At 46.9% G+C, this 25474-nt stretch overlaps 1 protein-coding gene across 1 annotated transcript in view; it reads right to left on the reverse strand.

Moving 5' to 3' along the window:
• The window catches only part of LOC310799432 (low-density lipoprotein receptor-related protein 1-like), a gene marked incomplete at its 5' end in the record, with an annotated part of 176046 nt that overhangs the window by 84509 nt on the left and 66063 nt on the right, over positions 1-25474 (reverse strand). The window contains 2 exons of the mRNA XM_083662014.1: positions 5259-5481; positions 8140-8302. Coding sequence (XP_083518140.1) covers positions 5259-5481; positions 8140-8302 — 386 coding nt within the window. The remainder of the gene's footprint in view (positions 1-5258; positions 5482-8139; positions 8303-25474) is intronic.

Genomic DNA, 25474 nt, shown 5'->3' on the forward strand with positions numbered 1-25474 from the left:
GAGGGAATACAGAGAGGTGGTGTGAGAGAAGAGAGGGAATACAGAGAGGTGGTGTGAGAGAAGAGAGGGAATACAGAGAGGTGGTGTGAGAGAAGAGAGGGAATACAGAGAGGTGGTGTGAGAGAAGAGAGGGAATACAGAGGGGTGGTGAGAGAGAAGAGAGGGAATACAGAGAGGTGGTGTGAGAGAAGAGAGGGAATACAGAGAGGTGGTGTGAGAGAAGAGAGGGAATACAGAGAGGTGGTGTGAGAGAAGAGAGGGAATACAGAGGGGTGGTGAGAGAGAAGAGAGGGAATACAGAGAGGTGGTGTGAGAGAAGAGAGGGAATACAGAGGGGTGGTGAGAGAGAAGAGAGGGAATACAGAGAGGTGGTGAGAGAGAAGAGAGGGAATACAGAGGGGAGGTGTGAGAGAAGAGAGGGAATACAGAGGGGTGGTGAGAGAGAAGAGAGGGAATACAGAGGGGTGGTGTGAGAGAAGAGAGGGAATACAGAGGGGTGGTGAGAGAGAAGAGAGGGAATACAGAGGGGTGGTGTGAGAGAAGAGAGGGAATACAGAGGGGTGGTGAGAGAGAAGAGAGGGAATACAGAGAGGTGGTGAGAGAGAAGAGAGGGAATACAGAGGGGTGGTGTGAGAGAAGAGAGGGAATACAGAGGGGAGGTGTGAGAGAAGAGAGGGAATACAGAGGGGAGGTGTGAGAGAAGAGAGGGAATACAGAGAGGTGGTGTGAGAGAAGAGAGGGAATACAGAGGGGTGGTGTGAGAGAAGAGAGGGAATACAGAGGGGTGGTGAGAGAGAAGAGAGGGAATACAGAGGGGAGGTGTGAGAGAAGAGAGGGAATACAGAGGGGAGGTGTGAGAGAAGAGAGGGAATACAGAGAGGTGGTGAGAGAGAAGAGAGGGAATACAGAGGGGTGGTGAGAGAGAAGAGAGGGAATACAGAGGGGTGGTGAGAGAGAAGAGAGGGAATACAGAGGGGTGGTGTGAGAGAAGAGAGGGAATACAGAGGGGTGGTGTGAGAGAAGAGAGGGAATACAGAGGGGTGGTGAGAGAGAAAAGAGGGAATACAGAGAGGTGGTGTGAGAGAAGAGAGGGAATACAGAGGGGTGGTGTGAGAGAAAAGAGGGAATACAGAGGGGTGGTGTGAGAGAAAAGAGGGAATACAGAGGGGTGGTGTGAGAGAAAAGAGGGAATACAGAGGGGTGGTGTGAGAGAAAAGAGGGAATACAGAGAGGTGGTGTGAGAGAAGAGAGGGAATACAGAGGGGTGGTGTGAGAGAAAAGAGGGAATACAGAGGGGTGGTGTGAGAGAAGAGAGGGAATACAGAGGGGTGGTGTGAGAGAAGAGAGGGAATACAGAGGGGTGGTGTGAGAGAAGAGAGGGAATACAGAGGGGTGGTGAGAGAGAAGAGAGGGAATACAGAGAGGTGGTGAGAGAGAAGAGAGGGAATACAGAGGGGTGGTGTGAGAGAAGAGAGGGAATACAGAGGGGTGGTGAGAGAGAAGAGAGGGAATACAGAGGGGCGGTGAGAGAGAAGAGAGGGAATACAGAGAGGTGGTGAGAGAGAAGAGAGGGAATACAGAGAGGTGGTGAGAGAGAAGAGAGGGAATACAGAGAGGTGGTGTGAGAGAAGAGAGGGAATACAGAGAGGTGGTGAGAGAGAAGAGAGGGAATACAGAGAGGTGGTGTGAGAGAAGAGAGGGAATACAGAGGGGTGGTGAGAGAGAAGAGAGGGAATACAGAGAGGTGGTGAGAGAGAAGAGAGGGAATACAGAGAGGTGGTGAGAGAGAAGAGAGGGAATACAGAGAGGTGGTGTGAGAGAAGAGAGGGAATACAGAGGGGTGGTGAGAGAGAAGAGAGGGAATACAGAGAGGTGGTGAGAGAGAAGAGAGGGAATACAGAGAGGTGGTGAGAGAGAAGAGAAGACATAAAGTAGAGATAGAGTGACCGGTAGATGGAGGGAGAGAAAGGGAGAGAGAGAGAGAGAGATGAATCAAGTGTTAAATCAAAGGAACTAAACACCACTGTCTCTACAGTTCATGATTCTCTTTGAGCGCTCCTCTACTGTCCTGTGCTTGTTTCAGCTACTAGACAATTCTATATGAGCCATACAGTAGCAGGGCTAAGGGCTCCATTTTCTATAAATGAACTCAGACAATCAGTGCAGGCAGCCGCTGCAAAACATGACAATGAGATAGATTTTGCGTGGGCAACTTTGATGGAGGTGGGCTCCAAAACAACAATACAGATATCTCTCTTCTGCTAATATAGTATACTATAGCAGAAGAGTGATATACTATAGCAGAAGAGTGATATACTATAGCAGAAGAGTGATATACTATAGCAGAAGAGATATATACTATAGCAGAAGAGTGATATACTATAGCAGAAGAGCAGAAGAGAGATATACTATAGCAGAAGAGTGATATACTATAGCAGAAGAGATATATACTATAGCAGAAGAGTGATATACTATAGCAGAAGAGCAGAAGAGAGATATACTATAGCAGAAGAGTGATGTACTATAGCAGAAGAGTGATATACTATAGCAGAATAGTGATATACTATAGCAGAAGAGTGATATACTATAGCAGAAGAGCAGAAGAGAGATATACTATAGCAGAAGAGTGATATACTATAGCAGAAGAGATATATACTATAGCAGAAGAGTGATACTATAGCAGAAGAGCAGAAGAGTGATATACTATAGCAGAAGAGCAGAAGAGAGATATACTATAGCAGAAGAGAGATATACTATAGCAGAAGAGAGATATACTATAGCAGAAGAGTGATATACTATAGCAGAAGAGATATATACTATAGCAGAAGAGTGATACTATAGCAGAAGAGCAGAAGAGTGATATACTATAGCAGAAGAGCAGAAGAGAGATATACTATAGCAGAAGAGAGATATACTATAGCAGAAGAGTGATATACTATAGCAGAAGAGAGATATACTGCTATAGTATATCTCTCTTCTGCTATATATACAGAAGGCGCTTGCAGAATGAGACAGCTTCCATACAGAGCACAGCTTAGGGTCTGCCGGGGGGATTTGCAGTCCCCTTAAGTACAAGAGTGGAAAGCGGAGGAGTCTTTCTCATCTTTCTCTCACTGCTCACTGAGGTTAAAGTGACACTTTGTATCTTTCTCTCACTGCTCACTGTGGTTAAAGTGACACTTTGTATCTTTCTCTCACTGCTCACTGTGGTTAAAGTGACACTTTGTATCTTTCTCTCACTGCTCACTGAGGTTAAAGTGACACTTTGTATCTTTCTCTCACTGCTCACTGAGGTTAAAGTGACACTTTGTATCTTTCTCTCACTGCTCACTGAGGTTAAAGTGACACTTTGTATCTTTCTCTCACTGCTCACTGTGGTTAAAGTGACACTTTGTATCTTTCTCTCACTGCTCACTGAGGTTAAAGTGACACTTTGTATCTTTCTCTCACTGCTCACTGAGGTTAAAGTGACACTTTGTATCTTTCTCTCACTGCTCACTGAGGTTAAAGTGACACTTTGTATCTTTCTCTCACTGCTCACTGAGGTTAAAGTGACACTTTGTATCTTTCTCTCACTGCTCACTGCGGTTAAAGTGACACTTTGTATTTTAATCTTTAATCTCAATTCATCACTTTATGTGGGTGACGGCGTACGTATCCATACCCAACACTCAAACGCAAATCTAAAGGGGGATCAGCTGCTATCCTCTACTGGAGCGCCACTATTTGATTCAGACTGATAAGACAGGTGTATTTTTACTATTTCTTACATAAATAGTACAGCTTTCAGAACACAGCTCAGGCCAGAATAAACACACACAGGCTCCTAGTAAAACAGCCCATATTCAGCCTCTCAACCCTACAGTATACTATAGATGTGCATGTAGTACCGCCACACACACACACACACACACACACACACACACACACACACACACACACACACACACACACACACACACACACACACACACACACACACACACACACACACACACACACACACACCAAGAGACAGGGATGTGTGTGTGTGTGTGTGTGTGTGTGTGTGTGCGCGTGTGTGTGTGTGTGTGTGTGTGTGTGTGCGCACGTGCGTGTTTGTGTGCATGTGTGTGTGTGTGTGTGTGTGTGTGTGTGTGTGTGTGTGTGTGCGTGCATGCCGTTGCCCTAAGCCCAGTGAGTAAATGAAGGCCATTAGTTGTCCATAGATAATGCTAAACACCATGGTAACAGGCTGAAGAGGCACTGTGCCACACCACTGCTATTCATCAGCTGCTCTAATGAAAAGGCAAATGTCCAGCCTCCCCTGTCTGCACATAGCTCACTGACAAAGAGCAAAGAGCACATTACTGACCGTTCACAGGAGGACCACGGATAATGTCTATTATACATCTATTATGCACAACTCTGCACCTACAGTCCTCAACTAGGTCACACTGCAGTGTTGTGGCAATATGGCAAAAGGTTTTTCCTGCATCCAGACATTTTTATTGTCCACCAAAGAGGGTTTTAGCCACCTCCTCAAAGGCCAGGGGCCGGTTGCACAAAGCACCTTAAATCTTCTCCTTAAGGTTAAGGAAAACGTAAGGACAAGATTTAAGGGTGTTTTGTGCAGCCGATTCTATTGTATGGACACCTTAACTCGGACTCTAAGGAAAATCTTAACTTAAGGTGCTTTGTACAACTGGCCCCTGATATATTTGAGTTCAGGTCAGGACACCCCCCCCCCCGACTGCGTATACTAACTGAAGATCAAGCCTTTTTAGAATTTCAAAGTGGAAAGTCCCACATGTGTGCCTTCAAAATGGCTTCCTCCTTTCTTAAATTTGGGGCGCTGTAAAAACACATTGCTCCATAAGTGACAATGACTGATATATTTGTGTTCAGGTTGTGTTCAGATATATTTAAGAGCAGGACAATTCTGAGTACACATCAACTCAAAATAAGGCATTTTTTTTACTGTATCAATTTAGAGAATTTCAAAGTTAAAATCTCAGATTTGTATGTTGAAATGACTTTGTCTGAAACCTGGGGTACTGTGAAAACACATTGCTCCATAATGTCTGACAATGACTGATATATTTGTGTTCAGGATGACCCTGACTACACATTAACCCAAAAGTCAAATGCTACACACGGCAGTAAGCATGATTGGTCCGATCATATCATCTTTACTGACCCCTCATAGGTCCATTCTGAGCCAGGATGATTTAGAGTATTTAGAAGAGATGTGGTGTGTCCCATATTGCTGTTCTCACCAGTAGGCCTTGGATGATGGTGTGGCGGTTCTTGCCCTCGTAGTCCACCACCTCGATGTAGGCCAAGTAGGCATCGGCCCAGTACACCAGCTTGTTGACCAGGTCCAGCGTGATGCCGTGAGGGAACACGATCTTACTGTCCACCAGCTTGGTGCGGTTCTGCCCGTCCATGTCGCAGCGCTCCACCTTAGGGATCTGCCCGTAGTCTGTGAAGAACACCTTCCTGCGGACCGGACAGGGCTGTCAGTTTGATTGATTAATGATTGGATGGATAGTTTTAGTGAATCGGTAAATTCTTTGATTTAAAGTCAATCGTATTATTCTGGCTGATAATTCATTGATCCCTCTCTCATTTCCATTACGGTAAGCTATTACTCATCTGGCTTTTCTGTGGGGAAAGCCTTATGCTTAACAACATGCAAGTCAATAGACACTGACAGGTCAATGAGTAGACTGCAGGGATGGCCATGAGAAGCAATGCTTGCTGGTCAACAGATCTGATGCAACACAAAAGACATTGATGGGTAAAGGTTTCCACCCTGGGCCTGATGTCAAATTGATTGAATTGAACTTTTACAAGACTTTCATTATATTGGAGTTTTTTCATGACCTACGATTTCAAGTTCCCGTCTCAATCTTGATGTTTTTTGACCACATTTTTCTCTCTCCTGATTTTCTCCCTAATTGTATTTGGCCAATTCCCCTGCTAGGGTGTCCCGGTCGTTGCTCCACCCCCTCTACCGATCTGGGGAGAGTTGCAATGCAGACTAGCACATGCTTCCTCCTATACAATGCAGACTAGCACATGCTTCCTCCGATACATTGGCCAGCCGCTTCTTTTCACCTGACAGCGAGGAGTTTCACTAGCAGGACGCAGCGTGTGGGAGGATCAAGCTATTTCCCCCCAGTTCCCCCCTCACCCCAAACAGGCGCCCTGACCGACCAGAGGAGGCGCTAGTGCAGCGACCAGGACACATACCCTTAATCCGGGTTCCCACCCCGCAGACACGGCCAATTGTGCCTGTATGGACGCCCGACCAAGCCGGAGGTAAACATGGGGACTCGAACCTGCAACCCTCATGTTGGTAGGGAGGGAATACTGCTGCACTACCCGCACGCCACCTTTTATGATTTTTTTAGCTTTGAAAAGTTAATACATTTCTGCTGTAAGACAAGCACGGCGTGCAAGAGCTTACTCAATATCTAGTTTCTCATTGCCTCCAAAACAGATTTTTTTTGTTTGTCTTCTTACCCACAGAGACGATATATCAGCAGGGTTCTAGTTTCAAATAAACAAATCACAGTCACAATCCCTGTAAAACTGCTCACAGCCAACAACTCATTCAATTAGTGTGCGTTAATCAAGCTGGAAAATACATTCCAGTCGATTCCAGTTAAGTGACCCATTTTGAAAATGTTCCCGATATTCCATGACTTCAGCGAAATCAATCGCTGAAGTTTGCTTTCCCTCTCGAAACGCCATGTTGGAGATGTTCCACAGCTCGTGGGCACCCTGAAGAAGGCAGAGTAGCCTGCTGTAGAAATCGTACTATGCTGGTTTATATCAATGCTCTGTTTGTCTGTGAACACACAACGTTTGCTTGTTGTTGTCATGCAAGTTTCCGACACATGTAGAGCAACACGTCAACTGCAACTGATTAGTGCCGGTGGAAAAACCAGACTAAACCGTGACAACGTGAGTTGCATTGCACAATGTCATTTCTGGAGCGCTTTCTGTTTACTCATTGTAAACCCTGGGTTTATACAGCATCAATAAATGATGCTTTTTTCATTACAGAATGAGATCTCACTGCCCCTCTAATGATGCTGCAGACCACAACAGCTGGACTGAATGTACCTGACCTTATTAGTGGAACAAGCAATTATAGCGGTGGAAATTGCCTCGCAAAAAAAAAAGAAAAAAGAAAATGGTGCATGTACACACACCCACACACACACCTATTCCCACACACACACACACACACACACGCACAGATATACACACACCTCGAGGAATTCAGTTGGAAACTCTTGTCATAAACAGAACAGGGCTGAAATGAAAACAAGCCTATATAGATTGAAACCCAGAGAAGCAGGATCGCAGGATGTGGAGCACTCACAGTGCAAATGAAACATCTGCACTCAATTAGTCTAGTCTAGGTCCAAACCTCCAGCGCAGCCAATCAGAGAGCAGAGTGGAACACCTCTAGACCACCCCCGCCCCTTTCCCTATTTCAACTTGTTGCTTTAACGTTGGGTAACAATGACAGATCACAGTGGTCCAACTGCAGCCTCTCTCATGGGACTATGAGTATGCATGAGGGACTTGGGAGTGTCTGTGTATGAGCACGTGTCGGACCTGTAGCATAGCGCATGTAGTGCAGGAGCATCCGTCCAGTGTTGTAGTCAAGTCACTATATCTCCAGTCTGAGTGGAGTCTCGAGTCCCCAGTGTTCGAGTCCGTGTCACCAAAAACCAGTCCAAGTCGAGTCCGAGTCGAGTCCCCATTACCGAAGTCTGAGTCTGGAGATAATGAATTCACATGTAGGTGGAACACACATGCCTGCCCTTGCACTAAATTGAAAAATGTCATGGTATTAATATAGCGATCAATAGCTTGTGCCAAATTATTAGCGCCTATTACAAAAAACAAAGCAAAAAAAAACACTTCCAAGTCCGAATGCATGAATGCTTGAGTCTAAGTCCAAACCCAGTCATTAGTGCTCAAGTCCAAGTCGAGTCACGAGTCCTGAAAATGAGTCACTGTATTCCTGCACGTGTGCGTGTGTGTGTGTGTGTGTGTGTGTGCGCGCGTGTGTGTGTGTGTGCGTGTGCATGTGCGCATGAGATAGACACAAAGAGAGAGAGAGTGGAAGCTGACCCCATGGTGGGGTCGAGGGCGATGCCTTTGGGGTTGTACAGCTCCTGGTCCAGCAGGGTGACACATGTCTGGCCATCCTTGTCACACACGAAGATCCTGTCGTCCACGTCATCCACAAAGTAGAAGTTTCCTGTCAGCCAGTCGATGGCCATCTGCTCCACATCTGGACGGGGGGGCGGGGGGGGGGGTGGGGATGAGATAGGAAAAAAAACAGTATTTTCATTTTTTGATTAATTTCACCTGGTACGTACGTGGTGTGTGTGTGTGTGTGTGTGTGCGCGCGCGCGCGCGCGGGTGTGTGTGTGTGCATGCGTGTGTGTGCGTGCGTGTGCGTTGGATGTTTTTGTGCATGCGTGCAGCAGACGGGTAAGAGGTCTGACTCATAGTTAAAAGCAACCCAACAAATTGGTCAACAATATTGCTGTCATTCAAAAGTAACTTCATTATCTCTCTCTCTCTCTCTGTTTCTCTTCCACACGCACTCACAGACACACAGACACACGCGCGTGCACACACACACACACACACACACACACACACACACACACACATACACACACACACATACACACACGTTATTTTCACGTTATTCACATCAGTCATTCTATCTTGACTGACAAAAGAGACGAGAATAACTCCAAATCAGGGAGCGTCCAAGTACTGTAGGTACAGTAATGTGTGGGTCATTCAGTGTGGCATGGCTGTAGCTGTACTGTAGCTGTAGCTGTACTGTAGCTGTAGCTGTAGCTGTAGTTGTAGCTGTAGCTGTACTGTAGCTGTAGCTGTAGCTGTAGCTGTAGCTGTAGCTGTACTGTAGCTGTAGCTGTAGCTGTAGCTGTAGCTGTACTGTAGCTGTAGCTGTAGCTGTAGCTGTAGCTGTACTGTAGCTGTAGCTGTAGCTGTAGGTGACGGCTGTTTCGGCTCATTTTCCCGTGACTGTGTTCACAGGGAAGACCCACCCATCCTTTTCTAAATCAAAACAGCTTGACACACCCACGCAACCGTTACAACCCAGGTTCAACAGGGACGACTCTAACCTTAGGACAAATGTAAACAGCCCTACTACTCTCTATTCTGAGTGTGGCGTCTCCACACGGACCACATAGGGAGAGTTTGAGTGAGGGGAAACACAGCGAGAAAGAAGAATAACAGAAGGTACTAATATACCCTCCTCTTCCTCCCCTTCCCTCATAAAGCCAGCCACACTGAGGTTGAGCCAGGGACCAGACACAGAGGGCCATTGTTAAAGCTGAAGGAAAGAGATACTGTATATGTGGGGACACTGGGGTCCAAAATGATAATATTTGAAGGGACTGTATGGCTCATTTAAAATGAACCATACAGTCCCTTTAAATATTATCTTATCATGGGGTCGACTCTGAAAACCAGGGCTGACCGATACTGGATTTTTGGAGCCGATAATACCGATATAGGGAGTAAAGGAATTTCCGATATTGATACATCAGCCGATATTCTTTACAGTACATCTGTGAAAAAGATTGTATAAAAAGATGTAATAGTTTATGGAGGCAGGATTTTTTTTTACAGTTTAACAATATTTATTTTATTTAACGAAATGTATTGTTCGAAATGACATCAGTGCTCTGAAATATTAAACTTCACTGGGAATTGAATCATTATAAATGACTATACAAAGTATATATATATGCTGCCTATATATAACCTTAAAAAAAAATATATATATATATATATATATATATATATATATATCTGCCATATCGGACAACAGATACGCAGAATACCGATCTGTGATAGGCCAATATCGATATATCGGCTGGGCTCTACTGAAAACTACAGGCCTACATGTGAGTGTGCGAGAGAGAGAGAGAGAGAGAGAGAGAGAGAGAGAGAGAGAGAGAGAGAGAGAGAGAGAGGTTGGGGGCTACAGAAACCACAAAGACTTATATTTTCACAGCTGCCACAAGCTCGGCTCTACTTGGTGAGCAGCAGATACCACAGAGCTACATCTACAAGCCTAAACCTCTCTCACACACACACACACACACACACACACACACACACAGACGCACACACATACACACACACACACACACACACACACACACACACACGCACGCACGCACGCACGCACGCACGCACACACACACACACACACACACACACAGACACACACACACGCACGCACGCACGCACGCACACAGACACGCACGCACGCACGCACGCACGCACGCACGCACGCACACACACACACACACACACACACACACACACACACACACACACACCCTGGTCATGGAGTGCTCTGTGCTGTGGGTGGAGGGCTAGAGTGGCCCTGTGTTTACTGGGGTGCCGGGGTAGTGTGCTGATTTAGGGGAGTGCAGGGGATCAGGTTCTCTCAGAAGGAAAGGGGAGCTCGGCTGGAGGAAATGACCAAGCAGATTCCGTGAACTAAGAGCGCAATAAACGTGTGCGCAGTGAAAGCTTACCAGCTACGGGCCAATAAATCTGACTGGAATTCCAGAGCTTTCTTTGTTTAGAAAAACGGACACATTTTTCTAAAGAGACCGACTAGCGGGGGGGAGGGAGATGGAAGACGTTCAAATATTTTTGGGTTTTTACGTACGTAAAAGTGGAAAACAGACAGAGGGAAAATGCAGAGAGAGCCAGAGAGAGAGAGGAAGAGAGAAAGAGAGAGAGATAGGAGGGTGAGAGAGAGAGAAAGAGAGGGAGGGAGAGAGAGAGGGTGAGAGAGAGAGAGAGATCTGATTTCCACTAGGGAAACTTGGCGATTGTGCAGCAGCATTTCTGCGGTTTATGGGAATCAGCGGCCATATTCCCAAAGGTGCTCTTAATGTTTAACACAGAGTTCTCTGTTAAAACACTTCCAGCTGCCCACTACCTCTCCTGCTGCCCACTGCCTCTCCTGCTTGCTGCCCACTACCTCTCCTGCTGCCCACTGCCTCTCCTGCTGCCCACTGCCTCTCTCCTGCTGTCCACTACCTCTCCTGCTGCCCACTGCCTCTCTCCTGCTGTCCACTACCTCTCCTGCTGTCCACTACCTCTCCTGCTGCCCACTGCCTCTCTCCTGCTGCCCACTGCCTCTCCTGCTGCCCACTGCCTCTCTCCTGCTGCCCACTGCCTCTCCTGCTGCCCACTGCCTCTCTCCTGCTGTCCACTACCTCTCCTGCTGCCCACTGCCTCTCCTGCTGCCCACTACCTCTCCTGCTGCCCACTACCTCTCCTGCTGCCCACTGCCTCTCCTGCTGCCCACTACCTCTCCTGCTGCCCACTACCTCTCCTGCTGCCCACTGCCTCTCTCCTGCTGTCCACTGCCTCTCCTGCTGCCCACTACCTCTCCTGCTGTCCACTACCTCTCCTGCTGCCCACTACCTCTCTCCTGCTGCCCACTACCTCTCCTGCTGCCCACTGCCTCTCCTGCTGCCCACTACCTCTCTCCTGCTGCCCACTACCTCTCTCCTGCTGCCCACTGCCTCTCCTGCTGCCCACTACCCCTCTCCTGCTGCCCACTACCCCTCTCCTGCTGCCCACTACCTCTCCTGCTGCTCTCTGCCTCTCCTGCTGCCCACTACCTCTCCTGCTGCCCACTGCCTCTCCTGCCGCCCACTGGCTCGCCTGCTGCCCACTGGCTCGCCTGCTGCCCACTACCTCTCCTGCTGCCCACTGCCTCTCCTGCCGCCCACTACCTCTCTCCTGCTGCCCACTACCTCTCCTGCTGCCCACTGCCTCTCCTGCTGCCCACTACCTCTCCTGCTGCCCACTACCTCTCATGCTGCCCACTACCTCTCCTGCTGCCCACTGCCTCTCCTGCTGCCCACTACCTCTCTCCTGCTGCCCACTACCTCTCTTGCTGCCCACTACCTCTCCTGCTGCCCACTGCCTCTCTCCTGCTGTCCACTACCTCTCATGCTGCCCACTGCCTCTCCTGCTGCCCACTACCTCTCCTGCTGCCCACTACCTCTCCTGCTGCCCACTGCCTCTCTCCTGCTGTCCACTACCTCTCATGCTGCCCACTACCTCTCCTGCTGCCCATTACCTCTCCTGCTGCCCACTGCCTCTCCTGCTGCCCACTGCCTCTCCTGCTGCCCACTACCCCTCTCCTGCTGCCCACTACCTCTCCTGCTGCCCACTGCCTCTCCTGCTGCCCACTACCTCTCTTGCTGCCCACTACCTCTCCTGCTGCCCACTACCTCTCCTGCTGCCCACTGCCTCTCCTGCTGCCCACTACCTCTCTCCTGCTGCCCACTGCCTCTCCTGCTGCCCACTACCTCTCCTGCTGCCCACTACCTCTCTCCTGCTGCCCACTGCCTCTCCTGCTGCCCACTACCTCTCCTGCTGCCCACTACCTCTCCTGCTGCCCACTGCCTCTCCTGCTGCCCACTACCTCTCTCCTGCTGCCCACTACCTCTCCTGCTGCCCACTACCTCTCCTGCCGCCCACTGCCTCTCCTGCTGCCCACTGCCTCTCTTGCTGCCCACTACCTCTCTTGCTGCCCACTACCTCTCCTGCTGCCCACTACCTCTCCTGCCGCCCACTGGCTCGCCTGCTGCCCACTGGCTCGCCTGCTGCCCACTGCCTCTCCTGCTGCCCACTGCCTCACCTGCTCGCCTGCTGCCCACTGCCTCTCCTGCTGCCCACTGCCTCACCTGCCCCACAACACACTGCCTCACCTGCCCCACAACACACTGCCTCACCTGCCCCACAACACACTGCCTCACCTGCCCCACAACACACTGCCCACTGCCTCACCTGCCCCACAACACACTGCCTCACCTGCCCCACAACACACTGCCCACTGCCTCACCTGCCCCACAACACACTGCCTCACCTGCCCCACAACCCACTGCCCACTGCCTCACCTGCCCCACAACACACTGCCTTGCCTGCTGCCCACTGCCTCGCCTGCCCCAGAACACACTGTGCCCCACAACACACTGCCCACTGCCTCGCCTGCCCCAGAACACTGATTAAGCCACAGGATCAACACAGGGGAAGGAACACGCAAGATTGTGCAATATTCTAAAAGTGTGGTGCCACCTCCAAAAACAAAAGAGTCCATTCCCTGCTTTCAGACTTCTGGTAAACAGAAGGAAAGCCAGGAACTTTTTTTCTCCCTGTCCCCTTCTCTCTCTCTCTCTCTCTCTCTCTCTCTCTCTCTCTCTCTCTCTCTCTCTCTCTCTCTCTCTCTCTCTCTCCTCCCATTCTCTCTCTCTCTTCCTCCATGCATCACCCCCCCATCCCTCCCCTATGCCTGTTCCCCAGAGGTGGAGAAACAGTCTGGATTCATTAACTGCACTTCTGTCTGTCTAAAATGATGCTATAAAAAAACAACACAACATAATTGAAAGAACAGACTGCTGCCTTTTTCATTTTCCCGCCCACAAAACAACTTGTTTTCTACATGTTCTCTTGTTGATTTCTCTGCTCCCTCTTGGTCTAAGATAAGAAAAACAACCACGTTTTTTGTCTGGATAATCTATTTTGAAATTTGAAATGTATTACTAATTGGAATAAAGAAAGGTGTAGGGTCCTGGGGCTTCCTAGTGAGCCTCCTCTGGCTCCGCCTTTACCGGAGTGTTTTATTACATCACTGATAACATCATCAGTCTTATGACATCACCAATGACATCATCAGTGATGTCACAATGATGGCAGCTCAGCCGCGCAGCTCGGCCAATGTGTGGCCAATGAGACCAGCATCACTGATGTCAGATTTATGACATCACTGATGCTGTCATCAGTGGGATTTATGACATCACTGATGATGTCACAGTGGGATTTATGACATCACTGATGATATCACAGTGGGATTTATGACAAATCACGGATGATGTCACAGTGGGATTTATGACATCACAGTGGGACAATCACAGTGGGACAGAGAAACAGAGAAACAAACAGAGCCCCAGCTCCCATTTATATACTGATGATGATGATGATTATGATGATATTGATGATGATGATGATGATATGATGGTGGTGGTGATGATGATGATGATGATGATGTTGAATTTGAATTCTGATACAGTAAGTACATGTTGGAGGTGAGAGTGGGTATGATGAGCGTGACAAACCCTGAGTCACAGATTGGGGTACATTAGGAGAAATAGTGCATGTGTATTGCAGTAGTAAAGTAGTATAAAAAAAATGCTCTTAATGCAGCTGATGTGGATTTGCGATGTCAGAAGCATCATCAGTCTAGCATCCTTAACTGTGAATGGAGATTTAACACCCACTCCGCCCCTCAGCTCCTGTGCCTAAACCCCCACTTTCCCTCACCCACTCCAAAACACTCCCTCAAGCATGTGGCCAAGGCGTCGCACCACAAAGGGAAACACATAGGAAAGCAGGGAATGGCAAGATAGAGGGGGGGGGGGGGGGCACTTCTACTGTAATGTGGCACTGGCTGAGGTCAGGCAGGGGCATGTGAGCCTCGGTGGGGGGGGGGGGGGTTAAATCAGTGTAACGCTGTACACTTCTAGCCAAAGACATTCCAAAAACAATTGGATATGGAGGCATCATGAATTTAGAGTTTGTTGTTGTTTTTCCGCCACAGACTGGCAGCGTGTGGAAATTGTAACTGCAATAAAGTTGTGCAGACTAGTCTGATATGGATGATCTTGGTGTCAAATCATAAATTTTTCATGATGAGGAATTCAAATTTGGAACTTAGAGGGAGAGAGAGAGAGAGAGAGAGAGAGAGAGAGAGAGAGAGAGAGAGAGAGAGATTAATAGAGAAAGAACCTGACAATGTGCTGCTGTTAGCCATGCACGGACTGACTTTCCATCTGAAACAGCACATGACCTGTTAAGCAGATTGAAGGCCAGTGTGCTAAACTAAGCTAAGCCACTGAGCAGGGAGCAGGTAGCTCTTACAGCCCAGCATGGCAGGCAGTGAGAGGTTTGACTGAACAAGGATGTATATCTCAGCTCCACTCCTAGCTTTCCCATAGGAACAGCTCTCAGCACCCTGTATTACTGTAAGCCCCTTTCACGCAGGCAGCGAGGCATGGGCAATTTATCAATATTATATCGATATCCTGATATGAGACTAGATCTAGATTATCGCCTTAGATTTGGGATATCGTAATATTGTGATATGGCATAATTGTTGCCTTTTCCTGGTTTTAAAGGCTGCATTACAGTAAAGTGATGTAATTTTCTGAACTTGTCAGACTGTTCTAGCTGTTCTGTTATTTGACTTTACTCAGTCATTATATCCACATTACTGATGATTATTCATCAAAAATCTCATTGTGTGTGTGTGTGTGTGTGTGTGTGTGTGTGTGTGTGGGGGGGGGGGGGGGTGGGGGGGGGGGTAATACTGTGTCCTATATATTAGCAGAAGTAGTCCTTGCCTAAACTGGACATAGCAGCAATGAAAGTGTCATCAAGAGAAGGGAGAGGTCAGGAACTTTCATTGTGAGGACAGTCAGTCCTGCTCCATATCAGTTACAAACAGCACGTCGTGAGTTGAGACAGTTTCACTATCTAAAGGTCAGTGCTGTTTCACTCAGTTAAGATGCAGAACTCAGTTGTTCTTTCCAGTACAAAGGTTATCCCAGTACAGTCATATACTGGGAACTGTGTGTGAAAGAGGCTTTGGATTCAAAAGGGGTGGCAGGTCAGCTTGACCAGGTCTAATCCACCACTGCCTGCCTGCTCCATGCCAGTCTGCTAGTCTCATGTAGTCATGTTGGTCTAATCTAGAGTTGTGCGATCTTGACCTCAGTCAGATCGTCCAATCGCCACCCTTTGACATCGCCAATGCACGATGTCATCGCGCAAGCACATGGCTAATTAAGTCTAATTAAGGCTATTAATTATGGCTAATTAATATGGACGTTAACGTCCATATTAATTAGCCATGTACTTCAGCTGCACTCTCCAAGCTATCGTCATTGCCTGCTTACTGCTGCTTGCTGGTAATGTTAATCCCATGCCAGAAAAAGTCTCCAGATTTGTCGCGTTAGTCTCTTCTGAGAAAGATTGTCTCCAGGAGGGTCTGAAAAGTTGTCTCGAGTTGGATGCAGCCAAGTATTGTGAGGCAGCCACTGCCAGTGTTGTGACTGTGAGCGTCCAAGCTAACACAGCGGCGGAGAGGAGCTGACTGACTGGACTGCGAGGACAGCTGAGGATTTTTTTGTTTTATATTCTTTTAATATTTTATATTATATTATATATATTTATACGCGTGTTGACACGTGTTTATTACCCGGTGTGAAAATGACCACACAATCGTCATTTCAGCAATAGAATCGGCAATACACGATCCGATCGCCGATCGGCACAAGCCTAGTCTAATCCACCTCCATGCCAGTCTGCTGGTCTCATGTGGTCATGTTGGTCTAATCCACCTCCATACCAGTCTGCTGGTTTTATGTAGTCATGTTGGTCTAATCCACCTCCATACCAGTCTGCTGGTCTCATGTGGTCATGTTGGTCTAATCCACCTCCATACCAGTCTGCTGGTCTCATGTGGTCATGTTGGTCTAATCCACCTCCATACCAGTCTGCTGGTCTCATGTGGTCATGTTGGTCTAATCCACCTCCATACCAGTCTGCTGGTCTCATGTGGTCATGTTGGTCTAATCCACCTCCATACCAGTCTGCTGGTCTCATGTAGTCATGTTGGTCTAATCCACCTCCATGCCAGTCTGCTGGTCTCATGTAGTCGTGTTCTGCTTGCTTATAGAGGTGAGTTATTCACAATCACACCTGAGCTGACATCACCGCTAGTGTGTGTTTGGTCATGTGTTTGAACGGCTGGCATTATCAGCAGCAGCAAACACTGTAGCAGGCAGGCACAGGCAAAGAGCGGAGGAGAGAACGTCTTCTGCTTGACTGAGAGTAGGGAGTCAAATGTGGGACGAAGATAAAAGGGGACAAAGGGAATGTGATGGAAGGTTGTAAAAAGAGAGAGTGAGCGAGAGAGAGAGAGAGAGAGGGAGAGAGAGAGTGTGAGAGAGAGAGAGAGAGAGAGAGAGAGAGAGAGAGAGAGAGAGAGAGAGAGAGGGGTGAGGTTTGGGAGGGGGTGGCACATCTGGACAACTCATCTGTGGCATTCTAAGGTCATGAGTCACTGCAGCCACACACGCATCATTTCCTGCACGTTCACCCCTGCCACCGCGCGGCTGGGTGCTGCGGGGTCGGTCACTTGTTGACCGGGAGCAGCCGTGCTCCTCCTCCTGTCACACTCACACGCCAACAACCACTTATCAACCCTGCTGCCTGCCATTCACTCCACATCATACTGTGTGGTAGGCCCAAACACATCATGACAAAGTGTCTTTTTTCTCCTCTAGTTTAGTTTTGTATACACAGTGTTTCCCACAGGATTTTGAGTATTTGTGGTGGGGGACCGCAGACCCCCTAGGGGGGTGCGGGGGCATGCCCCCCCCGCGGGATTTTTTTAAACATTTTAAAGTAAAATGCATGAATTTGGTGTACTTTGAGAAAGCTTAAGAGCAAAATTAAAAGGCTAGATCTATGAAGAACATGTCATCATTACTGTGCTGTGGGTTTACAATGACAAACTAAATTTCTCCCTATAGGTCAGGGATACTCAACTTGCTTTGCCACTTTCGTGAAATGATAGAAGGCGAGGGGCCAGTTGATAAACAAACAATATACATTTTTCTGTAGCGGATTGTAGGTTTTTGGGGTGTCAGCCGGAGTTTAGGCTGACAGTGTTGTGCACACCGGATAGTTAGGTTAAGTTAGTTAGGTTAAGTACATACATAAGTGCCTGGGTAGCGAGCAGATGGCGGTATTTGACAATTTAGCAGCTAAATCATAGATTATTGAAAGATATTCCATATTCCAGACTGAAATGCTATAACAGAAGTATTGGCCAGAATGACATGAACATTTATTGGACACTTATACAGCGGATATCTTGCATGTTGCGTTCAGGTGCACTGTTAAAAAAAAAAAAAAAAAAAAAAAAAATTTTTTGGTCAACATCTTATTGTGGCGGTCAAAATATTATTGTGGCGGCCCGCCACAAATTCCTTTATGTATGGGAAACACTGATACATCTCATTCATTCTGCTTTATATGTGTTTGAGGTTATGTGGCTAGTCACTTGGGGAAAGGGTTGATTCACTTCAGTATCATGTTTTTTTTTAAATTGCTGATCTTTTATCCCTGAATCGATATTTATCATTTTGTTTTCCACATATTACGCAAGTTTAGCTGTTGAAATACCTGCTCAATATAACAAACAACAGTTTTTAAGATCACTGAATGGTTATATTTTGAGAGAAAACCAGGCTTGTTTGTGTCTGTTTTCGAGTGTGTTGGGGGTGGGGGGTGATTTCATTATCATCTTTGGTTTCATTGCCTACTGTTTCACAGTTTCGGCCAATCAACTGCTTTTGTTGTTGCTGGTGATTGGCCGACAGCTATTGTAATGGGTGGGCCATTACCTACCTGGTAGTCTGGCGCCGCAGGTCTCCATAACTGGTATAAACCCGCCCCTGCTCTACTCTGCTCTCCCATTGGAGCGACTGTTTCAGTCGCTGCCGAATGTCCGCTCCCGGGCTTATTACAAGCTCTGTCATTGGCTCCGACCATGTCAATCAGAGCGGCTTCCGCTCCCTCCTCCCTGTGTGTCGCTGTAAATAGTGCCCTGCCGCCTCAGTGAAAACAACAACGCTAACTAGCTAGAAAGCTAACGGCAGAAGCCTACACGCTAGCTCATTGCTACACGCTGAAAACGGCAAATTGGATTGTTGGAAACTATTTTCCAAGGACACTTGCGCTAAGCGCCGCCCATCGCAATCCCACTATGGAGACCTACGGCGCCAGACTCCTCTCACGGTAGGGAGGGGAGGCTGGTCAGCGAGACCACCTACCTGGTAATGAAATGGCTACCTGGCTGAAATAGTCAGTAAGACTGACTTACATGTGATGTGCATTGTTTTTGGAAATATGACTTATACAGTCTTTAGAAGTATTATGTTTAAACTTTTCCCATGGTCCCATCATGGCAAACGAAAATCGATTTCGCAATGAATCGTAATATCGAATCGCAATACTTAAGAATCGCAATACATATGGAATCAGCACCCAAGTACTGTATTGTGATAGTATTCAATCGAGACATAAGCGTTATCTTCCTAGTCCCTAGTCACATGACCAGACAAGTGCCGAGGTCAAATCATCACCTGTCTCGCTCTTAATGAATTTATACACGTCTACTTTCATTCCTTGGTTTGTATCTAGCACCTGTTTAAGATGTGCGTGTGTGTTTTTACTCTGCAAAGTCCAAATGAAAAACAACAACTGTGTCTCTATGGTGTTCTTTTTCCTCCCCTCCTTCCTGCCCGTGCTGCACATCTGTACAAACACTCGTGACAGTTTGGAGGCTCTCTGAGAACAGGATGATTGTGACACGCGTACAGGAAGTCAAGTGCCTTTTAATGGTTTCCTTATCCCGGCAATAAAGCCCCGGCATGGGTCACATGATGCACCGTGGCCTCGCTCCCCGCTGCCCCAGCACGGGTCACATGATGCACCGTGTCTCCTCGCTCCCCGCTGCAGCCAATTCTCCATTTTGTATTTGTGTTGGTGTCTCTCAGCATGCGTCTGCACATGAGTACCGCAGTGTGTGGGTGTGCATGTGTGTGTGCGTGGGGGGGGGGGACAGGCTTGGAGAATCCAGCTGAAGCTGTTGGAATTTCCTGCACATTCCTCTGGTCTAAACGTATCAAACACATTGTTAGCTGAGGGTCTAGTTTCATCCGCATCATTATGGCAATAGTGATAATCCTCAGTATTTCTAATGATTTTTATCATAATTCTTCAGTACAAAACATAAGCCATGGTGGTTTTATTGCCCATTTTACACTTCCAAAATCAAAGTATTGGTTATTTTCACTGTTCTCAGTATAGTATTCAGGTTTCACAGCAGCAGCTAGAAAGTCTCTATAGCCTATATCAACAGGAGATTAGCGATGGGAAAGTAGAGCCTACTTTATTATAGAGTGGATGCTGTGATTTCATTGCACCTGCGGAGAGCATGACGGACTGGAAACTGTATTGCGTAATGTTTCCGATAACAGATGTGGTATTCGATCGTGATGCTGGGTGAAGAAGACAGTGTGGCGCAGCAGCCGTAACTTTCATCCGATTACTTTGAGGGAGAGCAAAAACACCCAAATCATCGTTTTAGCACAGTTGCGAACGTGTTTGTTATCATCGAGTTTCGACTGAACTTATTTCCAAATGGCAGCCAAACTCAACATCTTCAGATGTTCAGACGCGGTGGAGGACAGATCTTTCTCGCTGTCATCGTTGCGTCTATCTTTTTGCTTTCTCAAGGCCTGGACTGAGAAAAGACCACTTAATCATTCGGTCTCATGGGGGCGCCACTTAGTCCGCGCGGCTGACCCGGGTTCAGGGCCGACCCCCCCCCCCCCCCCCCCCCCCTCTCTCTCTCTCTCTCTCTCTCTCTCTCTCTCTCTCTCTCTCTCCATCTTTCCTGTCTGCCTACTGTCTCATTCAGTCTCAGTTCTCCCTGATCTGAACTCCAAATGTTGGGCTACTTGTCTCAAACGTGAGCTGCCTGCTCAGCTTACAGTCGTTTTTGCATGTTCAGTCACGTGGCGCTGCGGTCGTGAACCCGCACAGGAAACAAGCTGTACTGACTGAACACCCGGCGATCGGTTACACTGCTTATTGTGAACAGCTGAGAATCAGGAATGAGAAGACTTGATTTGATACACCACCAGACATCCCGAGATAAGGTCAATGATGTCATGATCATTAAACCTCGAAAGCAAAATTGAGCTATGAGATTCTATGGAGTTGGAGCATCTGGGATGTAGAGGTGAAAGGACTCGCCTCCCACTGTGGAGACCCGGGTTCAATTCCCGGCAGCGGTACTTCCGGCTTGGTCAGACGTTCCTGTACAGACATAATTGGCCGTGTCTGTGGGTGGGAAGCCGGTGGGGGGTATGAGTTCTGGTCGCTGCACTAGTGCCTCTGGTCGGTGGCCCCTGTTTGGGGGGAGGGGAACTGGGGGGAATAGCGTGATCCTCCCGCACGCGCTACTTCCTGCCGATGAAATGCCTCGCTTTCAGGTGAAAAGAAGCGGCTGAGTGAGTAAGAAAGTAAAAAGTGAGTGAGCTCTGCCTCTGTTGGCTGACTGACTCACTTAGAGAGAAGTGGACCGTTAATTTGCTTCAAGGCAACACATGTTACATAAGTAAGGGAAGGGAATGCATGTGATAACTAAATAGTTGTGCACCATTTGCCACTAAACTTCCCAAGAGATGGTATCATAGAGAAGAGTGGTAATGTACTGTACTGTATGAAGAGATGGTATCACAAGTCGTGTTTCCATTACCCTCAGAAATGCGCAAAATCTAAATATCGCAATAGAAATTGGGTAATGTAAGTAAAAAAGTAATAAAGTGTAATGGAAACACATTTTCCGCATTTGCACGTCATGTGACCCATCTTCTCCTTTGGAAAAGGAGCGGAAAATGAGGGAGAAAGGGTTCGATAAGCTGTGGCAAAACCTCCGCAGCAAGTGGAAAACTTTGAAGCAACGCTACCTAGCAGAAAGACGAGTGTTGTGTAAAAGCGGAGCCGGGGGAAATAGATAATGTTTAATGGCAGAAATGGGTCCATGGTGACAGGCTGCCTGTGTGTGCGCATTTGGCACAGCGGCACAGATGAGGGGATGAAAAGCACACACTGGTGCGGTGCTGCTGACTGAAGTGAATACAGTGAGTAATACAGGTTTCAGGTGCAATGTTAGAATTATAATACACAACATTCTGATTATTGCACCAAATCAGCCTTTTTTCCCCTCCATCTCTAAATCGGACCAGTTTTAGGTCCGAGGTGTCTGTTGCGCTCACTGCATTCACCGCAGCCAGCAACATGTTGCCACTCATTTTCTTTTGAATTGATAATCAGGCTCGTTTATATGTGTTGTAACTTCATGTGGTGATTTGCATTGACCATTGGTTGGATTTGAGCATGCAGGGGACGGGATATGGGGCAGATCCCCGTGCGTAATCACTGTGGCAGCTGCTGGTAACGGGGAATTGCGTTCAGGTGTGCGCACCGTCACTCAAACTCAACTTCAATGGAAACGCCTGCAAGTCGCAATTGTACTTTGTCGAAGTTGTAGAAATATCGCAATTATTTTGTGAAAAACTGTAATGGAAACACAGCTAGAGAGAAGAGTGGTAATGTACTGTACTGTATGAAGAGATGGTATCAGAGAGAAGAGTGGTAATGTACTGTACTGTATGAAGAGATGGTATCAGAGAGAAGAGTGGTAATGTACTGTACTGTATGAAGAGATGGTATCAGAGAGAAGAGAGGTAATGTACTGTACTGTATGAAGAGATGGTATCATAGAGAAGAGTGGTAATGTACTGTACTGTATGAAGAGATGGTATCAGAGAGAAGAGAGGTAATGTACTGTACTGTATGAAGAGATGGTATCATAGAGAAGAGAGGTAATGTACTGTACTGTATGAAGAGATGGTATCAGAGAGAAGAGTGGTAATGTACTGTACTGTATGAAGAGATGGTATCAGAGAGAAGAGTGGTAATGTACTGTACTGTATGAAGAGATGGTATCATAGGGAAGAGAGGTAATGTACTGTACTGTATGAAGAGATGGTATCATAGAGAAGAGAGGTAATGTACTGTACTGTATGAAGAGATGGTATCATAGAGAAGAGTGGTAATGTACTGTACTGTATGAAGAGATGGTATCATAGAGAAGAGAGGTAATGTACTGTACTGTATGAAGAGATGGTATCATAGAGAAGAGAGGTAATGTACTGTACTGTATGAAGAGATGGTATCAGAGAGAAGAGTGGTAATGTACTGTACTGTATGAAGAGATGGTATCATAGAGAAGAGAGGTAATGTACTGTACTGTATGAAGAGATGGTATCAGAGAGAAGAGTGGTAATGTACTGTAGTGTATGAAGAGATGGTATCATAGAGAAGAGAGGTAATGTACTGTACTGTATGAAGAGATGGTATCATAGAGAAGAGTGGTAATGTACTGTACTGTATGAAGAGATGGTATCATAGAGAAGAGTGGTAATGTACTGTACTGTATGAAGAGATGGTATCATAGAGAAGAGAGGTAATGTACTGTACTGTATGAAGAGATGGTATCATAGAGAAGAGTGGTAATGTACTGTACTGTATGAAGAGATGGTATCATAGAGAAGAGTGGTAATGTACTGTACTGTATGAAGAGATGGTATCATAGAGAAGAGAGGTAATGTACTGTACTGTATGAAGAGATGGTATCATAGAGAAGAGTGGTAATGTACTGTACTGTATGAAGAGATGGTATCAGAGAGAAGAGTGGTAATGTACTGTACTGTATGAAGAGATGGTATCATAGAGAAGAGTGGTAATGTACTGTACTGTATGAAGAGATGGTATCATAGAGAAGAGTGGTAATGTACTGTACTGTATGAAGAGATGGTATCATAGAGAAGAGAGGTAATGTACTGTACTGTATGAAGAGATGGTATCAGAGAGAAGAGTGGTAATGTACTGTACTGTATGAAGAGATGGTATCATAGAGAAGAGTGGTAATGTACTGTACTGTATGAAGAGATGGTATCATAGAGAAGAGTGGTAATGTACTGTACTGTATGAAGAGATGGTATCATAGAGAAGAGTGGTAATGTACTGTACTGTATGAAGAGATGGTATCATAGAGAAGAGAGGTAATGTACTGTACTGTATGAAGAGATGGTATCATAGAGAAGAGTGGTAATGTACTGTACTGTATGAAGAGATGGTATCATAGAGAAGAGTGGTTATGTACTGTAGGCTACTGTATGAAGAGATGGTATCAGAGAGAAGAGTGGTAATGTACTGTACTGTATGAAGAGATGGTATCATAGAGAAGAGTGGTAATGTACTGTACTGTATGAAGAGATGGTATCAGAGAGAAGAGTGGTAATGTACTGTAGTGTATGAAGAGATGGTATCATAGAGAAGAGTGGTAATGTACTGTACTGTATGAAGATATGGTATCATAGAGAAGAGTGGGAATGTACTGTACTGTATGAAGAGATGGTATCAGAGAGAAGAGAGGTAATGTACTGTACTGTATGAAGAGATGGTATCATAGAGAAGAGAGGTAATGTACTGTACTGTATGAAGAGATGGTATCAGAGAGAAGAGAGGTAATGTACTGTACTGTATGAAGAGATGGTATCAGAGAGAAGAGAGGTAATGTACTGTACTGTATGAAGAGATGGTATCAGAGAGAAGAGTGGTAATGTACTGTATGAAGAGATGGTATCATAGAGAAGAGTGGTAATGTACTGTACTGTATGCGTGTGCTGGGTAGTGTTTAGGCGTGTTGTGACTGCGGCTGCTTCCCCTCTGATTCACTGGAGAAAGTCTGCTCCAAAACCAGGCCATGACCAGGCTGAAATATGGGCTGAGCGCAGAGAAGTGACAGAGGGAGGGAGGGAGGAAGAGCGGGGTGCGGGGGTGGAGGGCGTTTGACCTACAAGTTCTTTACACTCAGCAGCACGCACACACACACACGTCTGCGTGCACACACACACACACACACACACACGTCTGCGTGCACACACACACACACACACACACACGTCTGCGTGCACACACACATGTTTTCCCTTAGATCTTCAGCGTCTGTCTTTCAGTTTCCTTTTTTACTGGAAACCCACTCTCAACTCTCCGGCCTTTTCTCTAACCCAACGTCAGCCATGGAAAAACACGAGTGCCTTCAGTGTGTTGTCATCCAACGCCATAATAACTCTGACTCACAAGCTGTGCATACGCTAAGCACAGAAACACTCAAGGACAAAGTGTCCTCGCATATGACAGGGCCACACGTACTGCACTGTCTATGCAAATGGGAACACGCACACGTGCGCACGCACGCACGTACACTGAAGTGTAGGCAGGGTCCCAAAGTAACACCCCCGTCAAGCGCCAAATGCTGGTAAATTTTGGGTTTTTTGGTGAATAAAAAAAGTAGGTCACCCGCCAGCTGGCCGGTAAATAATTTGGAATCGCAGCGTAGTTTTTTATGTGCTTAGACCCGCTGAGACTAATGTGACCCTCGCTGCCCACCGTACCCCCCTGACGTCAGCGAGTCATCAAATCAAAGCAGCGCTGAGTCAAAAGAAGCGGGCAGCAGATTTACTACAGACCTATTTCACGCTTTCTACACAAAAACATCTGGGTGGTTACGTTGCGTTAGAGATGTGGCGACACATTCCCACCGGAACATGAAGACGAAGAGAAAGATGAAGAGAAACGTCATGGAGGTGGCGTCTGGACCACACGGGAG

This window comes from Poromitra crassiceps, assembly GCF_964638095.1.
Source record: "Poromitra crassiceps genome assembly, chromosome: 27".
Taxonomy (NCBI): Eukaryota; Metazoa; Chordata; class Actinopteri; order Beryciformes; family Melamphaidae; genus Poromitra; species Poromitra crassiceps.